The sequence below is a fragment of the Rhamphochromis sp. 'chilingali' genome (genome assembly GCF_963969265.1).
Source record: "Rhamphochromis sp. 'chilingali' genome assembly, chromosome: 12".
NCBI classification, from domain to species: Eukaryota; Metazoa; Chordata; class Actinopteri; order Cichliformes; family Cichlidae; genus Rhamphochromis; species Rhamphochromis sp. 'chilingali'.
This window is the reverse complement of record NC_137939.1, coordinates 35739171-35758787: the sequence shown is the minus strand read 5'-3', so window position 1 is coordinate 35758787 and position 19617 is coordinate 35739171. Positions and strand designations below refer to the sequence as shown.

The 19617-nt window shown below is 44.3% G+C and overlaps 1 protein-coding gene across 2 annotated transcripts; it reads right to left on the bottom strand.

Moving 5' to 3' along the window:
• Positions 1-305: 305 nt before the first annotated feature.
• Positions 306-17541, bottom strand: snx21 (sorting nexin family member 21). Of its 2 annotated transcripts, none has more exons than XM_080898546.1 (6): positions 17346-17541; positions 12904-13226; positions 12416-12621; positions 11882-12023; positions 11608-11773; positions 306-5349 (listed from the first exon to the last, which is right to left on the bottom strand). In XM_080898546.1, exons 2-6 carry the CDS (start codon positions 13193-13195, stop codon positions 4845-4847), a joined length of 1311 nt encoding a protein of 436 aa, XP_080754672.1. In that variant the 5' UTR covers positions 13196-13226; positions 17346-17541; the 3' UTR covers positions 306-4844. The 2 variants fall into 2 exon arrangements, with proteins under 2 accessions (XP_080754672.1, XP_080754673.1); XM_080898547.1 differs by lacking the exon at positions 17346-17541 and adding an exon at positions 17109-17321.
• Positions 17542-19617: the final 2076 nt, after the last annotated feature.

Sequence of the window (19617 nt, the reverse complement as noted above, 5' to 3'; positions counted from 1 at the left end):
CTTATCTAGGAAAAGCTACTTGAACCCCAAAGAAGGAAAAGGAGTGCTGACTGTCAGACTTTGCTCCAGAGTCACCTGACCCCGCTGAAAATTTATGGGTGCCCGAGCAAACTGATGAAGCTAAACATGTGTTATATGACAACAAGCTCTTTGGAAACGCGTTACATTAGGTCACCTAAAGAAATGATTGATAGGAGACTCGGTCAGTAGGTAACATCATCAGTTTGCTTTCAGGGCATATAGATAAAAACAAGACATCATCTAGTAAAAGAAAAATATATATTTATTATAATTTTATACAACTGTCAAGATCTTCACATTTCTTACTATAATAAAGTAGAATAGAATCATCTCAGAGATGCACACATGAAGAAAAACAAAGGCATGATCTGCAGTTTGTAACAAACATATTCCAGAAAATAAACTTGAATAAAGCTCTACGATGAAGTGCTGCTGCAAAGGCCAAAAGATCCACGCTAAGCCTCCCCACGCACAGGTTTCTTCCACGTGTTTCTGCGCTTGCATAAAGTGGGATACACACAGTCTGCACTGAAAACTGCACATCTGACACAACAAGTGCATTTTCAAACCATTAGAAACATCTGTGACGTGTCTGCGTCAGCTTTAGCCCAAATAACACCGTTAAAATAAAAATTCATCAAGCTGGCCGAGGAGCAGGAGACACATTTAGAGTAACTGCAGTTTTTCACATTTCATGCGATTAACAGCTCAAATGATTGTTTTCATTTTCACGTCAGTGTCACAAAACACAGAAACGCTCTCACTGCAAACTGCAGCTCAGGTTAAAAGACACAAAAACAAGAAAACAGAAATCAGGTGTGACCTTCCAGAAACTAGTACTCTGGGTGTAGGACTTTCATATTTTTTGCACAGACTGGCTTTGTAATGTAAAAATAAAAATAATGATAATGTCATCTGTTATTAACAGACAGCTAGCAGCTATGGAGAGCTGCAGAGGCTGAGAGGGGAAACCACGTTCCACATTTTTGGTCTAAACCAATCAGCTGTGAGATCAGCAGAGAGAAAGGTGCTTTGTGTAATGCCCTGAAGCTGTCAGATCCTGCAGAACCTGCAGCTGCACAGTGTTCATCTAAAGCACTGTGCAGCCTCAATGCAGCAAAGAAGCATATTTGAACCCAAACCACAATCTCAGCTGAACCTCTCAGAAAGTCCTTTTTGCTTAAACTGAAAGTAAGAAGTGGGTTAAAATCACTTACTCCTCTGCCGTCCCTGAACAGCTCTTCAAAATAAGGACGTCCGGCACTAGAGTTATTAGTTGGTTCAACCCACTCTTCTCCTTCTGTGCTGGGAAACTGCACACATGTGAGGTGGAAAGTAAGGCAGACAACAGCCCCACGAAGCATCCTGCAGGACTTTATTCTGACACACTGCCGCTCATTTCCTCAAACTGAAATATCAGAGAGCGATGCACTAAAACACTCGGCTCAGCTGTGTGGACATCAAACCAGATTTAACTGTTCCAAGTGTTTTCTTGCTTTTTGATGAGTCACTTAGGTTCAGGTTTACTCAGATCATCATTAGTTGCAGGAGCGGCCCTACGTTCAAAGACGCGCTGAGACCGAAGGACGCCCTGCACATGCTTCTGTAGCACTAGCATCGTCTGACAGTATTTCACAGTCGGGGTGTGAATGCACTGACCCCCCTCGATGCCCTGTGGTTACTGTGGTGTGTATGAAACCAGAGCAGGCTGACAGTTACTGTGTAACGGTCACAGCTAACACAACTGAAGTGAGAAACTGCCTAACTGTGCATAGTCTCCAGTATACACGCTTCCTCTGCAGTGGCCTCTCTGACTCTACCTTCAGTATAGAGGGAGCTCAGGAGCCAGAGCTGCTCCTGCACTCATCACAGGGTTGATGGTCCTGAGTGCATAAAGAGAAGCATAAAGTGCTGCACACAGACAGACATTTACCAGATTAGATGAGAAAGTGAAGCTGAGAGCGTTGCAGGGTTTCTGTAGTGCGGCAGAACAGCTGGATATAACAGAACTCTGCATAATACTGAACATGTACTGTGATCCTGCAGCACTCACATCTGACAAATCAGCAGCTTTTCTACATGACAGGTGACACAGTAAGTGCATAAATCTCTACGTGTGCAGTGTCCAACCTTCAGCCCCAAAATCACGGCGCTGGCAACTTTGCTTAGTCCCTCATTATTAATCACCTGTTTTCCTCTCCATCCATCAGTCCTGTCTGACATTTCTCCTGCTGATGTAAATCCAGCTCCTCGCGTCTATTTTTGTCTCGTGTGGCCGTCCACTCGGGCCGGTCTCCACAGTAACCGCATCCACGTAAAAAGCACGCAGATTTTACTTCGAATGACTGCGAAGCTGTGAGAGCTGTGTGGGGGGAGGAGAGGCGCTAAGTGTTCCTCCAGATAAACAGCGTTTCTCATTTAACGCCTCTTTAACCGCTGAATATGTGACGCACCGGCAGCAGGCAAAGCTTTCCGCTGAAATTTTCCACTGCAGGTGGAAACGGTGCAGGTGGAGGAAAACACGTGCAAGTAAGTCGCTTTACTCCTCAGCTGTGAAATGAAAGCTCTCTCACAAAGAGTAAATAACGCAGACACACACAGAGCAGGCTCAGTGTGAGCGCGACTGTGTCACAGCTCAGGTCTTTACAGGTGCGCTGTGGAGTTTCTGCAGCTCCTGTTTGACCTGCACTCACAATTCCCTTTATTCCTGGTGCACAGGTGGATCACAACCTCGTTAAAATCTAGAAAGGCACTGAATACTTTCACTCTTTCTAAAAAAATAAATAAATAAGGCCTTACATGTTATCATATTCATTCAATCAACCTTTTAAAGCACTAAATGAGTTAGCAGGATGCTCACCTGCAGCACTGTCTGAATAATGTACACTTAGTGTGCCACAGATCTTGTTTTGAACATGCATATATTTTTTAATTGACTTGAGACACTGATCATGGATCCAGCTCAACTGTCAAGTTCAGCCATCAATTAACAGAACCTTCAGATAACGTGGTGCCTATATTTTTTAACCCTGCAACCAAAAAAGGGTTTTTCTAAAGTATATTTTTGGTGATTTTAGTTTTTATTGTGTTGCAACAACAGAGAAAGGACGGGGGGAACCGTGAAAGGCCTCTGGACGGATTAAAGCCCGGGCCTCTGCAACAGTCTTAAGCCATATGATCCACCTGCTCAGCCCTGTGAGCTTTACCCACACCGGACACAGTTTGATAATATGGTGAACGTGACTGATTTATATGCAGGAATAAGAGAAACAGGCGTATATATTAGCAGGGATGTGTGACAGCGTCTGACGCTGAATTCCTCAGTGCGAGGAACGCGAAAGGCTCCATTTGAAATAAAACATGACGAACAAAACATTTAAGAATATAAATATATTTAAAATGACCTAAAGACCTATTCTAGTCATTTACTGCAGTAACATAAATTCAGCTCAGTGCGCCACAGTACTGTTATTTACAGGCACAGTCGGATCGACGCCACAGCAGCCGAACACGAGAGCGAGTGGATAAGCAGAGTAATATGGGATGGCTGAGTGTTGAATAAAAGCACTGCATGAATGTGTGCGTGACTGGGTGAATGAGGCCTGGAGCCTCTGAGTGCTCAACATGAGTAGAAAGCCCCGCCTCACTTACCGATATCGATTTATAGATGGATACTAAAGTTTGACTGTCATTTGTTTTTGCAGGACGCGCTCTGCACGTGTGTCGCTCGTCTTGTGGTTTTCATCAGAGCTCAAATACAATCAAAGTTTTCTGCTGTGAAACATTTAAAGGCGCCTTGAACCCGTCGTGCATCGTCCACAAGATTCACGGAGTCTCTACATTCGGCACCGTTTGCTCCCTTTTAAATGCTGCAATATGTAACACTGTTAATCATCAGTAAACCTTTTAGTAGGAAGTCAGAGGACTTTTAAAACTGTAAGTGTTTTCCCTCCTCAGAGTCACAGAGTGAAACGTGATTGTTGAGGCAGCCTTTTCTCCTTCCTCTGCTTCCTTCTTGGAGCTTTGTTCTTAATCTGTGCTCCTCACGTTTCTACGAAACATTTCTGCAGTTTCATTGATTGTAACTCTGAAAATGTGATGTGGACACTTTTTTTCTTCGACTGGATCAAATTTTCAAAATAAATTTATTTGAAAAAGAAAAGTCTTAAATATTGTAGAAGTTCCTCTTGAAGTAGAATAACAGGCTGTTGTTTTAGAAATCCTGTGAGGAGTCACGGTTAAGAACAAAACTCATGTGAAGCATCGGACCTACAAAGACCACTGAACTAGTTTAAGGCTTTGAAATTACGACTGAACCCTTGACTGATCCATTAGTACTCAGAGTATTACAGCCGCTGTCAGGGGGAATAAAAACTGAGATTTTGAACTGGCCGAGTTTCAGGTGAACTGTCCTTCAGTCTCATCAGCTCTGTCATTTTGTAATCAAGCTTCTGTGATTTGCTTCTTTCCACCAGATATTTACTGAGGCCTACTCTTTCATTACATTAACATCACTCTTTTTCAGAACAATGTTTTTGGTTTTATTACTGAAACCAAACTCGTGTGAACAGCTGCAGTTCCTCTAACGGCCACTTGAGGCTGCCTCCAATCCCACATTAAAATGCCCAACGTCACAACATTAAAAAGCAGATTTTATAGGTGAAACTTTTTTCCCTTTAATAACTTTTTTTTTATTAGAAATAAAACTAAAATTACTCAAAACATTCAGATTTTATTTTGAAAATCTCTGCTTTGTTTCCCCTGCAGTGGCTCTAACACTCGACCCGTACCGTACTGATTGCCCTCTGCAGCGTGCGCGCTCTTTAGCCCTCACCCTCGCCATCCTGCAGGTTGTGTTTAACCAGAAATTCTTTGATGGTTGGATGATTGTCTAGCCCCACCCACCGCTCCTCCAGATGCTGCAGAAGCTCCTCCCACTGTCGCTTGTCTTTTCCCGTCTGCCACGACAGCCGAACCATCACTCGTAACAGCGGCAACAGCAAGGGGTGTGGCCTGTCGTCATCCAGACGCGATGTCTCCAACGGTTGGAAGGGCTTATTGTCAGGTGGGAGGGGCTTATCCTCTGTGTTAGTCTGAGTTTCTGTGGGGGTGAGAACACGCAGGGCGTGGTCACAGTGATCTCGAGCCTCCTCCAGCTGGTCCACCTGCTGGAAACAGCTCGACAGTCCCACCAGGGTGAAGAACCAATGGGAGGAGGTTGGAGGAGGGGCCTGAGTCTGGTTGTCATAGAAACTTGCCCATCCCAGTTTCTGCTGCAGTCTCTTGGCATTGAGCAGAGGACCCAAGGCATCCTGGTAACGTCCCGCCCTCAACGAAACAAGACAAACTGAACAGTGAAACACTCAGTGGCAAACCGCTCAATAAATAATGAAACTCAAGAAATGCACAAGAAAATCTAATATTATCCTTACAGTACATTTAGAAATAAGCATCAAGCTAAGGAGATGTTGAGGTGCGCTGTTCTGTCCTGGACTAACAGAGTTCTGCTTAAAGCAGGATGGGCTACCTACGGCCTGCGGGCCACATCCTGGTCTTTTTAATCTGGCCTGCCGAAGATTAGCACAAAATTGCCCAAATCAGATGATAATTATGACTGCATTCATTTGACCTTGTCCTGTAATGCCTGGCGTTCCACCAGATGGCGCATTAGGCGCAGTGATTTGTGGTCTCATGCTCAGAAAAGAAAAGAAACATCGAGTGTGAGTGTTTATACTTTTTCACCTCAGTCAAAGGATGTATGTCTAGATGTGAATACAACATCAGCTGTCACATTTCTACCAAGCATGCTAATAATGCTAACAACCGGTCAATGCAAGAACGGGGTCGGCAGCTAGTTTGCAGAATCAGCAAAACATTTTTAGCCGACAAAGTGCCATCCAAGAATCAAGCACAAAGTTGTTTGCTGGCATTCAAATTAGCAAATACCAGCAAGGGCAGTTTCTCAAAGAGTGCGTCCAGGGATGTTGAACAAATTAGAAAAAAAATTAGCTTATCACGCAGGACAGTGACTCACTGTGTTGAGCTAGCTGATGAAGACTTAGCTAGTGAGCTAAACCAAAAAGCAGAGTTGTATTCTTTGGCACTGGACGAAAGTAGAGACACCGCTCAGCTTTGAATTTTAAACAATGGGAATAATGACTAGAAATGAGAATTTCTAGGAGTAGCCAAGTTGGCGGAAGGCTTTCACTTCGTTGGTCTCAGGATCTCATCTCTGCTTTTTGCAGATGATGTGGTCCTGTTGGCTTCATCAGGTGATGGCCTCCAGCTTGCCTTGGAAAGGTTCACAGCCAAGTGTGAAGCAGTGGGAATGAGAATCAGCACCTCCAAATCTGAGGCCATGGTCCTCAGCCAGAAAAAAGGGTGGAGTGCCCACTCCGGGTCTGGGACGTGACCCTGCCCCAAGTGGAGGAATTTAAGTATCTCGGGTCTTGTTCACGAGTGATGGGAGAAGGGAGCGGGAGATCGACAGACGGATTGGTGCTGCAGCTGTAGTGATGCGGACGCTGCACCGGTCCGTCGTGGTGAAGAGGGAGCTGAGTGTAAAAGCGAAGCTCTCAATTTACCGGTCGATCTACGTCCCTACCCTCACCTATGGCCACGAGCTGTGGGTAGTGACCGAAAGAACGAGATCGCGGATACAAGCGGCAGAAATGGGCTTCCTCCGAAGGGTGGCTGGCCTCTCCCTTAGAGATGGGGTGAGAAGTTCAGCCATCCGGGACGGGCTCAGAGTAGAGCAGCTGCTGCTCCAAGTCGAAAGGAGCCAGCTGAGGTGGTTCGGGCATCTGACAAGGATGGGCACCTCCTGGGCACCTCCTGAGCGAGGTGTTCCGGGCATGTCCCACCGGGAGGAGGCCCCGGGGCAGACGCAGGACACGCTGGAAAGATTATATCTCTTGGCTGGCCTGGGAACACCTTGGTGTTCCCCTGGATAAGCTGGAGGAGGTGGCTGAGGAGAGGGAGGTCTGGGCTTCTCTGCTGCCCCCGCGACCCGGCCCCGGATAAGCGCAAGAAATTGGATGTATAGAATGGATGAGAATAATGACAATTTTGGGATAACGGAGGAGTTTTTGGCCTTCCTAAAGGGGAAAATGGGTGGAGAGGACCTGTACGACAGCGTGTTGGGGTCATCGAGAGGCACAAGCTACGTGGGAGTCTGACTTGTCACTGTAAGGCCTTTTTAGGCTTCTGTTTGATATGTACAGTATGCATCTGGTGCTGGCCTGTCAAATTTTCAAACGTAATGTGACCTCTTACCTGAAACGTTTACCCACCCCTGCCTTAAGGCATACGCTAAATTTGTTCTGTATATCATTTATAGTTGTTTCTTTATGGTTACAGAGTTGAAAAAAAGCCAAACCTATAAACAAAAATTGAAACTCCCTGAGGAAACACTCGTCACCAAAGCATTATGCATGTACTGTATATAAAAGATGGACAGTCTGGCTCTCTTCCACAGTTACTCTATTGTCTTGTGTCTTTCCCCTCATTCCCAACCAGTCACAGCAGACGGCTGCCCCTTCTGGTTCTTCCTCTTTAAAGGGAGTTTTTCCTTCCCACTGTCACCAAGTCCTTGCTTATAGTGAGTCATCTGAATGCTGGGGTTTTCTCACTATATTTCTTTGTTGATGTGAGTGTTGTTATGATTTGGCGCTATATAAATACAATTAAATAAATGTGGATCCACATTGTTTTTAAATGGCCTCATTTTAAATGAGTCTTAAATGAGTCATTTAGTTGCAAAATCTTGATATTTTCACTTGATAGTTGACGTCAGTAAACACTTTCCTGATGAATTTGTGGACTCAATTGGTTGTTTGAAGTCTAATTAAAGGAAACGGTGCTTATTTTGTAAACCACAGTCAACCATTAGAATCAAAAAGGATATTGAAGCAATGTTTGTTTCAGTGCAGCGAAGTACAGTGGGGCAAAAAAGTATTTAGTCAGCCACCGATTGTGCAAGTTCCCCCACCTAAAATGATGACAGAGGTCAGTAATTTGCACCAGAGGTACACTTCAACTGTGAGAGACAGAATGTGGAAAAAAAAAATCCATGAATCCACATGGTAGTATTTGTAAAGAATTTATTCGTAAATTAGGGTGGAAAATAAGTATTTGGTCAATAACAAAAATACAACTCAATACTTTGTAACATAACCTTTGTTGGCAATAACAGAGGTCAAACGTTTACTATAGGTCTTTACCAGGTTTGCACACACAGTAGCTGGTATTTTGGCCCATTCCTCCATGCAGATCTTCTCGAGAGCAGTGATGTTTTGGGGCTGTCGCCGAGCAACACGGACTTTCAACTCCCGCCACAGATTTTCTATGGGGTTGAGGTCTGGAGACTGGCTAGGCCACTCCAGGACTTTCAAATGCTTCTTACGGAGCCACTCCTTTGTTGCCCGGGCGGTGTGTTTTGGATCATTGTCATGTTGGAAGACCCAGCCTCGTTTCATCTTCAAAGTTCTCACTGATGGAAGGAGGTTTTGGCTCAAAATCTCATGATACATGGCCCCATTCATTCTGTCCTTAACACGGATCAGTCGTCCTGTCCCCTTGGCAGAAAAACAGCCCCATAGCATGATGTTTCCACCCCCATGCTTCACAGTAGGTATGGTGTTCTTGGGATGCAACTCAGTATTCTTCTTCCTCCAAACACGACGAGTTGAGTTTATACCAAAAAGTTCTACTTTGGTTTCATCTGACCACATGACATTCTCCCAATCCTCTGCTGTATCATCCATGTGCTCTCTGGCAAACTTCAGACGGGCCTGGACATGCACTGGCTTCAGCAGCGGAACACGTCTGGCACTGCGGGATTTGATTCCCTGCCGTTGTAGTGTGTTACTGATGGTGACCTTTGTTACTTTGGTCCCAGCTCTCTGCAGGTCATTCACCAGGTCCCCCCGTGTGGTTCTGGGATCTTTGCTCACCGTTCTCATGATCATTTTGACCCCACGGGATGAGATCTTGCGTGGAGCCCCAGATCGAGGGAGATTATCAGTGGTCTTGTATGTCTTCCATTTTCTGATGATTGCTCCCACAGTTGATTTTTTCACACCAAGCTGCTTGCCTATTATAGATTCACTCTTCCCAGTCTGGTGCAGGTCTACAATACTTTTCCTGGTGTCCTTCGAAAGCTCTTTGGTCTTGGCCATGGCGGAGTTTGGAGTCTGACTGTTTGAGGCTGTGGACAGGTGTCTTTTATACAGATGATGAGTTCAAACAGGTGCCATTCATACAGGTAACGAGTGGGGGACAGAAAAGCTTCTTACAGAAGACGTTACAGGTCTGTGAGAGCCAGAGATTTTCCTTGTTTGAGGTGACCAAATACTTATTTTCCACCCTGATTTACGAATAAATTCTTTACAAATCCTACCATGTGAATTCATGGATTTTTTTTTCACATTCTGTCTCTCACAGTTGAAGTGTACCTCTGGTGCAAATTACTGACCTCTGTCATCATTTTAAGTGGGGGAACTTGCACAATCGGTGGCTGACTAAATACTTTTTTTGCCCCACTGTAGTTATTGTATGAGTGTGTACTCAGTAGGGATGGCAATCGAGAACCTTTCCTAGTTGGAATTATTAGTCTACTTGCCTATCGATCCTGCTTATTGGTTCTTACATTTGCTCTGCAATCAGCTGATTTCAGTTGCTGGAGAAGGAAAATAGAAGTTTACAGCGTTGAGATGGACACAACTTTTATTTCTATTGCACAAAAGGGCAAGAACGTAATGGTAAACTGTATCCAGGACAGAAACAACTGTATTATGCTGTTAACACAACTTCGACTCTTTGAAAGCACCTGCACAGACAGCATGATAATGCTAAGCTAGTCAAAAACCCAGAGTGATGCAAGGCACCACGGTGAAGCGAGCCGCCGCTGAACTTCATCGCATAACAAACGGATGAGCCGTCAGGCTGCAGCCTTCGTTTCTACCTGAATCACCGTGACGATGGCTTTAAAGTCTCTTCGTGTTGGTTTTCATCTTCGTTTTGTGTTGTCGGCTTTTTGTTCATAACTAAATACATTATGGGTTTGTGTTGGTGCAGGGGGCTGTAGCCTCAGGTTTATACTGTTAAATGGTAATTATGACACAATGTGTTTCAGGCTGTTTTACAGAGTAAACTGAAAGTAATGTTATAAATGTGATGAATTATCATCTCCCTTTAGTAACCAAGTAACGTACTGCATTACTTTAAATTAAAGTGTTATTTGTAGGGATGGGTACCGGTATCCGGTGCCATGATGGCACCTGTTCTGACATAAACGGTAGTAACCATCCAATATCCGGATGTCACACACTTTGGATTCCAGCCAATCATTTTACCTTTGCGAGCGTAGTAGGCGGGTCCAGGTACGTACGTCCTTTTAGAGCAGAGCTACAGATTAAAAATGCCCAAGGCGAAGTGGTCAAAGTCTGGCTGTACTTCACAGCAAAAGATGCAAACTCAGCAGCAACAAGTGCTTTAAGCTGATACTGTGATACTGTCAAAGGAGGTAACACCTCGAATCTGATGAAACACCTGGCGACGCATAGCGTTTTGTTAAAAGCCGAGAAATGCGCCGTATTTGATAGCTTGCTGCCAGACCTCACACCGAGCACATCTACTGCGGGTGTGGTGCCTGTTATCGGACCTGGAGTTAGCAACATCCCCCAAAAACCCGAAGAGGAGAGTCCTGGCCCCTAGCCCTGCCAGTGTAGCAGAAATGATGAGGATGATGATGCAGCAGCAGCCGTTCTTCTCTGCGTCAGGAGCTTAATGTTGTTTGTGTGTAATTTAGTTTAGTAGGCTAACCACGTTATTACATTAATGCATGTAAGGTGAACTAGCAAACACCGTCGTAGCTACATGCGGCTGTCTTCTTGTTTGATGGCAGATACTCCCTTCACCCTGGCCAAAAAGGCTAAAATGACCACAGAAAAAGTGGAAAACAGCTGAACATGAGAAGTTTTTGGACAAAGTTTGTGTTTTTTCCATTGTTTAAGCACTGCTTCCAGCCAAGAGTGATGCCATATATGCCCCATAGCTGCAGAAAAGGCTAACATTGTTATCTTTTTACAAAATAACAGCTGAACATGAGAGGTTTTAGGACCAATTTTGTGTTCTCCATTCTTTAAGCACCGGTTCGAGCACCGTTTGAGCACCGGTTTGGTACTGGTATCGGATAAAACCTAACCGATACCAATCCCTAGTTATTTGTAATATGTGTAATATATTACTTTTTTGACTAGTGACCCAACACTGATCAACAAAGAGTGCATGTTGGACACATTTCCTCTAATATTTGACCACACAGCGTAATTAATTTGCGCAAACACTGTAGCTAGCTTCAGAGCACAAATTGGCGATGACTCAATAGTTTAACTCAAAGTTTTATTAATCTATTAAATACCTTCTTTGTTTTTTTAGCCTGTTTCACTATCTGCGTAATAGAAACAGTATAACATTTCAGCACTGAGAGCATTTTGATCATTTCACTTTGTTCCTGTTAAGTTTTCTTACACAACACTGACATTGACGGATAAAGGTGAGGAGACAGAGGTTTATGAGAGTTACCTGATGAGCAGCTGTCCAGTCTCCAAGTCGGTTAAGTAGAAGAACTGACGGACACACAGCGCCCCCCGCAGGGCATGCAGGGAACACAGGTGAGACAGGTACTGTTCAAACGCCCGGCTCCGCTTAGCAATCGTCTCTGCTGTGAAGTTCCTCCTGAGTTTTCTTCCTGCGGAGGTTCAAACCAAACATTCATGTTTTATGAAGTTCTTACTTCCCTGTACCACTGTAACAACCACAGCATCAAGGTAAGACAGCATACATGAGGTTTACTCACGTGGGAAACAGAAACGCTCCATGTGCTCGCCGTGTTTACGGCGAAGAGTGGCATGGAGGCGCCGAAAGTCAGAGTACCGACGCGTGATGATGGCAGGAATCTTATCGCTCGCGCCAGACTGGATCACATGGATCGTGTACAGCTGGAGAGAAACGGAGAGCAGAGAGTTTGAGCTCCACGGCGCACAGATCTGTCCCACGGCACATTTAAAACATCACCTGTGGATCAGAGACTATTACGTATACGTGACTCTGATCAGAGCATCCAAATCCAATCTATGGATGTGCACCAGCACTTTACACAGAGAAGATACAAGGGTCAGGGGCTCTCTGTGGCCCTGAAGCTCAAATTGCTCTGTAGGCATCTTCGTATTTCAGCAGCCTGAAGAAGGGACAAGCTGATACCTGTCGGTGTATTTGTTTGTCCTAAGACCAATAAATTAAAGGCCTTTGTCAAATCTAGAGTGCCTGGATTTGAAGCTTTTATGTCTGTTTTGGTTATTGTGTTACAGTTTTTTTCTCTTTGCCAACTCACCACATATTTTGAGGAGCCGTCCTGCACCACGCTGGCGTCGGTCACCTCGAACAACACGCTGTCCGTCTGCCATCTCACAGAGGACACAGAGCTTCCTCCACTGAGTCCGCGCAAACTCCTCCAGCTCTCCTGAAGCTGCCGAGTCAGCAGGGAGGAGGAGGAAGAGGAGGAGTGGCCCACTGGGGAAATACCCACAGGACTGGTGTCTACAAAAGACAGGTGAAAGCCAGGTCAGGTGACCAGGGAGTACAACATGTCCTGGTTTCCTCGAGTTTAGCTTCCAGTGGACTGAAGCTAAACTGCTCCCCTGCTGGAGATCAACGCTGCTGAGCTGTAACCATGGAGCTGGCTAACATATTACATTAGATTATAGTTTCTGTTAATTGGTTTCAGCTATAAAAACATCTCTAAAGCATAAGTACAACTATGAACAACATCCCCGTATGTATTAACTGCAGGCTGAGTGAAAAGAGAGAACAGCACTTCACCCATGCTGCTGGGACCATCCTCCATCGACTCTCCCAGGAAGTCAGAGTCGCTGTCCTGTCCTGACCCTTCACCCTCGGCTCCGTCCTCCAGACCGCCGTCTGTGCCGTCGAAGCACAGCATCCCTCCGAGCCGATCGGTTACACACTCCTCATCCTCCGCCAGCTCGTCCTCCCAGCAATCCTGCTTGAACGCCTCCTCTTCCGGCCCGCCACCTTCTTCCTGCTCAGGTTCCAGCCCCTGACCATCTTTAAACAGCGAGCGCTTCAGGCGGTCCAACAGCCGAGACGCCATGATGTTGCCAGGCCACCACAGGGGGAGGAGCCTAAAGAAATAGAAGATTACAAGGTCATTTTATCTATTACTTATTAAAGCATCTTCTGATAATATTATTTTAAAGCTTCATTTGTTTTTTCATTCTAGTTTTGCACAGGTTTTCATTGCATGTAATTTGTATACATTTGCATGAACTATCTACATGCATGTAGATGTATATGTAGCATTGATAACGAAGCTGTACTTAGAAACACACTCACCTGCCACGTCATTAGGTAGGCCTGTTCAAATCACATGCCAACAAACCGATTTCAGTAAGCAGTAGAGATGGCACGATACCACTTTTTTATGTCCGATACCAATATCATAAATTTGGATATCTGCCGATACCGATATGAATCTGATAGTGTTTTTTAATCAATAAAACTGTTTTTTAATATCTTGCTGCATTTTGTATAAGTTCATACTCAAATTTAAATAAACAACAACACTAAAGCTTTCTGTTAAACCTGTATGCAAAAAAATACACTGCACCCAATATATTTCATAGTTCAGCAATACTGATCAATCTAATAAACTTAAGCCTACACCATCCTCCCTATTCTGGTATTTTAAAGAGTACTTAGCAGAAATATTAAGCAACCTAACTAGTAGGGTTCCAACTCCCAGCAAAAAAAAAAAAAAAAAAATAGGGAACCACCCACCCTCCACCTCATGATGCTTAATCGACGTAAACAACTTTAATTTGATGCAGTGTGAAAAAAAAAATGAAGAAATAAATTCTTTTTCAAGAATAATTAAATAGATTCAACAAATTTCTTCAACAGAACTGCAGACTGCACAGATGGTTCCCAAAGGAAAAAGTACTATAGCTTACTAGGGTATATTAGACTTAACAGTTACTATATACAGTAATGGACTTCTATATATTTTACATAAGATTAAAACTTTGGGTGTAAGATTCAGATAATTATTTATTAAAAGCTCGACATTTTAAATGAGAATAAGAAAGAAAAGTATGTCTTTGTGCCCCCTTTTCCCTGTTCATGCCCTGTCGGCCCCCCTGGCTAAACTTTGCTAGATCCGCCCCTGCACAGTTACCAGCCGTCAGCTACGTAGAAAAAGATCCTCGAGTAGAAAGTAATATTAAATAAATTCTAACAACAGCTGATCAAGCTTAAACGTGCTGCTGTTGTTCAGCCGCTGGTTTCCTCTTTCTGGTGCAAAGTGGGCCAAAAGCAAACTAGAGACACGGACTCGCGACAGAAAAGCCGATCAGCTGATCATTGATCAGTTTCATGATTGAAGTAGCAGCCGGAGAGGGAGAGAGGCAGTTACGGTTATGCTACGGTTATGAGCCGAGTTACACCGTGTCACAAGTTTTGTGAGGTGCTTTTTTGATATTTAATGGATCGGATTACATTTTTTATTTCTCTCCGATATCCGATCCAGTAATTTACGTCAGTATCGGACCGATACCGATACGTAATATCGGCTCGGTCCATCTCTAGTAAGCAGTGATAAACTTCAAACCAAGCACGCACAAACATCTCCAAGGTTTACAATGAAACATCCAGTGAGCAGCCGCTCTGTGGAAGAATAAGCCTTGATGATGGCATCAGAGAAGGAGCACGCTGCTTTGAGCTGACAGGAAGGCAACATTAACTCAAACAACTTGTTACGAGCAGGGTCCTAGAAGAACATCTTTAAATGCACAACAGCAGCAGTGCACAAAGCGCAGATCATCTCACACCGGTTTCTTGAACATGACACTGAGTTCGCTGGACTCAAACAGCCTCCGGTCACCAGATCTCAGTCAAGTAGAACCCATTTGCTGCCATGTAATAAAGACCAAAATCTCTGAGGAATGTTTTGGTATCCCAAGTAGATTCTGTTCATCTGGACGTAGCGTTTTCAGTGGGAGTGACTTCTTCAGTCTCAACTTTTTGGGATGTCCTTGCCTGGATGAAGGTGCATCAAGACATTTGGTTATGGTATATTCTTGTCTTCTTTCTCCTTTTTTAGACTTGTAGTTTTAAGAATCCACATCTGTGACCCACTCATAAGAACTGCAAAACAACAACACACAAAAACAAATACAGCAAAGGAGGCCCAGAACAGCTGAGCAGCTGAAACCCTGAAGCACGAATGGAAAAACATTTGAGTCCATCAGTTGGGCTCCTCGGGTCCCAAACTCTTACAGAGTGCTGTTAAAAGAAGACGAAACATGTTCTTGCTGCAATTTCATTTGACACATTGTGGCAACAAATTCCAAAAGTGCATTTATTTGACAAAAACAGCACTATTTTCTGTGTTATTTTTCTATAACACAGACTTGAATTGCTTTGCAAATCACTCTATTCTGTGTCTGGGACTGTGAATCAGCACCACAGGGAAAAATAAAATTCACTCACTTTTAGAATCCAGGTCAGGAAGAGACTGCAGACACACTGATCCACATGTGAAACAAACCCGCTGAGCTGGCTCCAGTTACAGAGCTGGCAGCTCCTCTCAATGGAAACCATGTCACACATTAATAATGCACCGATTTGCTAAGTCAGCCTGCAGCCAGGCTTTGGCCTGCTGAACTTCCTCAGGATGCCTCGCTCACCAATTCTGCATTTTCAACACATCTGATGACTCACTGCACTCTGACTGAGAACCATGGCCTTAGACTCTGAAGTACTAATTCTAATGCTACTTTCAGTAGAAGCTGGAAGTCGCTGTCTGATGAAGTCAAAAGAGCCACATCACCTACAAAACAACCAGCAGATGGACTCTGCTCATAAACAATTTGACCTCTAGTGATGAAACATTAGTGATCATAGTGGATCCATAAAGCCACAAACCCTTCCCTGTTCCAGCTGAACAGTATGATTCAAATAGTTTATCTAATCTAAAAATACTTTTTCATTTACATTCTCCTGTGCTTGCATTACATCAACTGTAATGCATTTTATCTAAGCCATCCAGCAGGCTGCATCAGAGCGTATGGAATATTAGACTGGTTTGTTACTTTGGTGTGTTTATCTTCATACAGAGAGAATAAAAAGTTTAGACAAGAATTGTAAAAGAAAAGTGCTAAACACAAAGTTACAGCTGAATAAAGGTCGATGGATTATAAAATGTCACATAAAAAGGATAGGCTGTGTAAACTGAGTCACATGCACTGCTAAAGACTGCATTCTGTAACATGTATATCTGGGCTGTTTGTGAAAGGAGTTTAACAAGATTTTAGGATTTATCCGTTTTGGTGTTCTTCTAAAATTATTCCAAAACCACCAAAACAAGAACAAACACCTTTAACCTGTAGAGCTGGGAGTCAGCAACTCAGCTGACAGCTGGTTGAGTGACAGCAACAGTGAATCCTGATTAACATCTGTTCGTCTGCTGCTCACTTTTCATTTTAATTGTATTTAAATTGGACTTTTATTTATTTATTTATTGGGTGGGGGGGTGGGGGGGGGGGCACCATCAGTTTTATTTTTAATTAATTTTTGTTTGATCAAATCTTTTTTCTACTTCTTTCATTCTTTTTGTTTGTTTTACTTTTACTATTCTTTTAGGCTGCATCTTTACGCAAAAAAAAAAAGCTAAACAAACAATTATAACAATTACTATTAACAATATAAACAAGTTTGAATACGCTTTACAACTATTAAGCACGAGGAAAGAGAATTTACGTGACGTCCGTGAAAGCCTCAGATAATTATTATGTAGTCAACACCAGAAACAACGTTAAATACACAAGTATGTATCAGCTGTGGACACCAGTAATAAAATGTGTATTTTGTAGAGGTGGAGGCTAACACGCACAGCAGTGTGACGTTAGCAAACCAGCTAACAGCTTTGCTTGTCGGGGGGTTCAAAGTTACTGAGCATCACACGATAAACGCGTTTAGTTAGCTCTCCGGAGGTTGGACGAACTCACCCCGTAGCTCAAGCGGAAAACTCCCACAGCTCCTGTTAATCTATCCGAGCACCGTGGATTAGACGTTTAAGTCTCCGCCCTCTAATTTGAAGCTGACATTCCTGTTTATGACTGCATCAACTGGGCTGTGGCGCTAACGGCTAACTAGCTAACAAGCTACCCCAGAAAACTTTGTTTACACTCCACGAGCTGCTCCTCCACCTCCGATTCATTAACTCCGAGCTCCGCGGGACTCACCCGCACTCCCTCCGCTCCTTTTACTCCATACCAGCTCCTCCAGAGTAAAGTTTGAAGCCCAGCGGGTCGGGATCTGGGAGTCGCACGATCCTGTCGGGGTTTGTGGGCTCCGCACACGCACACAGCTGACTAGCTGTATCCTTATTCCTGGGGCTGTCCACCCGCCGCAGCCTACAGGAGGAGGCGGCCCGGGGTTGGATATCGGGCAGCTGCCATATAAGGACATGCACTCTTCGGGTCCGACCAGCAGAGGGGGCTACATGCTCACTGAGTCGTCGCAATTAGTGAGATCAAAGCGATGGACTACCAAAAACAGATTTCTGTGTGCTTTTATGTCTAATATACTTAAAGTCGTATCATTTATGAGAGATATGTTTGCGATGTGTCTGGCAGGTTCTATATTAATTACCACCAACCTTTAATCACTTTTTGGCACAACACTGGAAGCGTTCTGTTCACAGGGGTCACAGTGCATCTATCCAGGGCTGCAGCAGCTATTTGAGCTGATAATTTAAGCTGCAAGTCCACAAGAGAGCTGAAACAGAGAGTGTGGGCAGGCAGGGTGGAGTGAGTGTCAAGGCAAGAGCAAGAGTGAAAGGGAAGTTTTAAAAGACAGTAGTGAGGCCTGTTGTGATGTGTGGTTTAGAGATGGTGGCACTGATCAAAAGACAGGAGGCTGAGGTGGAGATGTTCAGGCATTCAATGGACAAGGTTAGAATATTAGTATGTCAGAGGGACAAAGTTGGTTTGGACATGCACAGAGAGCGATAGTGGATATACTGGACAAAGGATGTTGAAGAGGAGCTGCCCGGCAGGAGGAAAAGGGGAAACCTCAGAGGGGGTTCATGGATGAGTTGATCTGCTGTAGGGAGACCTAAAAGGACCAACCAAAAGAAGAAGAACAGTACACAACAATCTGTAGAGATGAGTCTGTGGTCATATAACCGAATGAACTTCAAGCAATTATTTTCTTAATTTTTCATTCTCCTAGAATGAAGTATGAATGAAGTATACAGGACTGATAGTGACCTCCTAACCTGCTCACTAATACTGTTTTCATTCTTCCTGATGCTAAGACACACCAGAGACCAGAATAACTGTAAATGATCTCGCTATCTTGATAATTATGAAAGTTGAATGACTTGTTTCAACTTTGTGTTTATGAAACTGAATTCAAAAGTCCTACAGCAGTTTGATGGAAATAAAACAGGCAGTTTAGTAAGTCTCTAAAAGTTGGGATTCTTTGTGAAATTCTGATGTTTGATGATGACCGATGGATGAGAGACAGTGGAAGTGGCTAAAATAAGCCGGCCTGAAGGACATCGCAGAGGCTCTGACCATGGCCCCTATGCACCAGATAAACTGAGACAGGAGTCTACCACAGCACAAGCTACCACAGGATGCAAGCTGCATGCTGTGCAACAGTGACCCAGAGAGAGTCCAGCTCACAGTAGCAGGCTGTAGGATACGAGCTGAAACAGCAGACGCCGAGAGGCACAACCAAGTGGCTGGGATAGTGTGCACGAGCATCAGGGCTGCAGAAGGCCTGATAGGAGACACATCAGAAGGCAGCTGAGAAAGAATAGCAGGCTGAGGTCCTGTTGGGCAGAGAGGCGGCTGCTGGCCAACCACCACACAGTGGTGACTGACAGGGAACGGAAAGCCACAGCTGTGATAGATGTGGCAATCCCAGCAGACAGTAACATCAGAAATAAGGAGGATGGGGTAAAGGACAGGGCACTGAAGGAAGAAGTGGAGCAAACGTGTAGGAATAAAGCACAAAATGTCTCAGTGGTAATAGGAGCATTAGGAACTGTGAACCCTCAAACTGGAAGAGTGCAATAGGAACAGGATACCCACACACACCACCTCTGAGCTGAACAGCTCAGCTCACAAGTCTTTTTTCAGCGTCCTTCTTCCTGCCAGGAGTATAGGCCTGTGGCTGAGCAGCCTGATTGCAGGGCAGCAGTAGAGTTTCTGCAGCCCTCTCCGGACTCACAGCTCTGCTCCCACAGATCCTCTGCCTCTACCCAGAATTCAGCCTGAAGCCACGAGCTCCCAGCCAGCTGAGCTCATGCTAGCTGCCATCAGGTGAGTGTGGCTCTGGTGGAGTAACAGGAAATAATTGTGTTGCTCAACATTTTCTCACAGCTATTATACTCCAGTGTGAACACAACCGAGAAGCCATGGGATTTCATCATCACACATAATCAGTCACACCTTTTAAACTACTGTGGAGCATGTGATGAGGAAATACTCAAAGGTGGTTTTG

What these genes read in the sequence shown, in the direction of transcription:
- snx21 (XM_080898546.1), bottom strand. Translation starts at nt 13,195, where the DNA reads ATGGCGTCTCGGCTGTTGGACCGCCTGAAGCGCTCGCTGTTTAAAGAT. An exon ending in ACGGCTCCTCAAAATATGTG is followed by an intron (nt 12,024 to 12,415) that starts GTGAGTTGGCAA and finishes GTTTCTCTCCAG; the next exon opens with CTGTACACGATCCATGTGAT. An exon ending in ACTGGACAGCTGCTCATCAG is followed by an intron (nt 5,350 to 11,607) that starts GTAACTCTCATA and finishes TGTTTCGTTGAG; the next exon opens with GGCGGGACGTTACCAGGATG.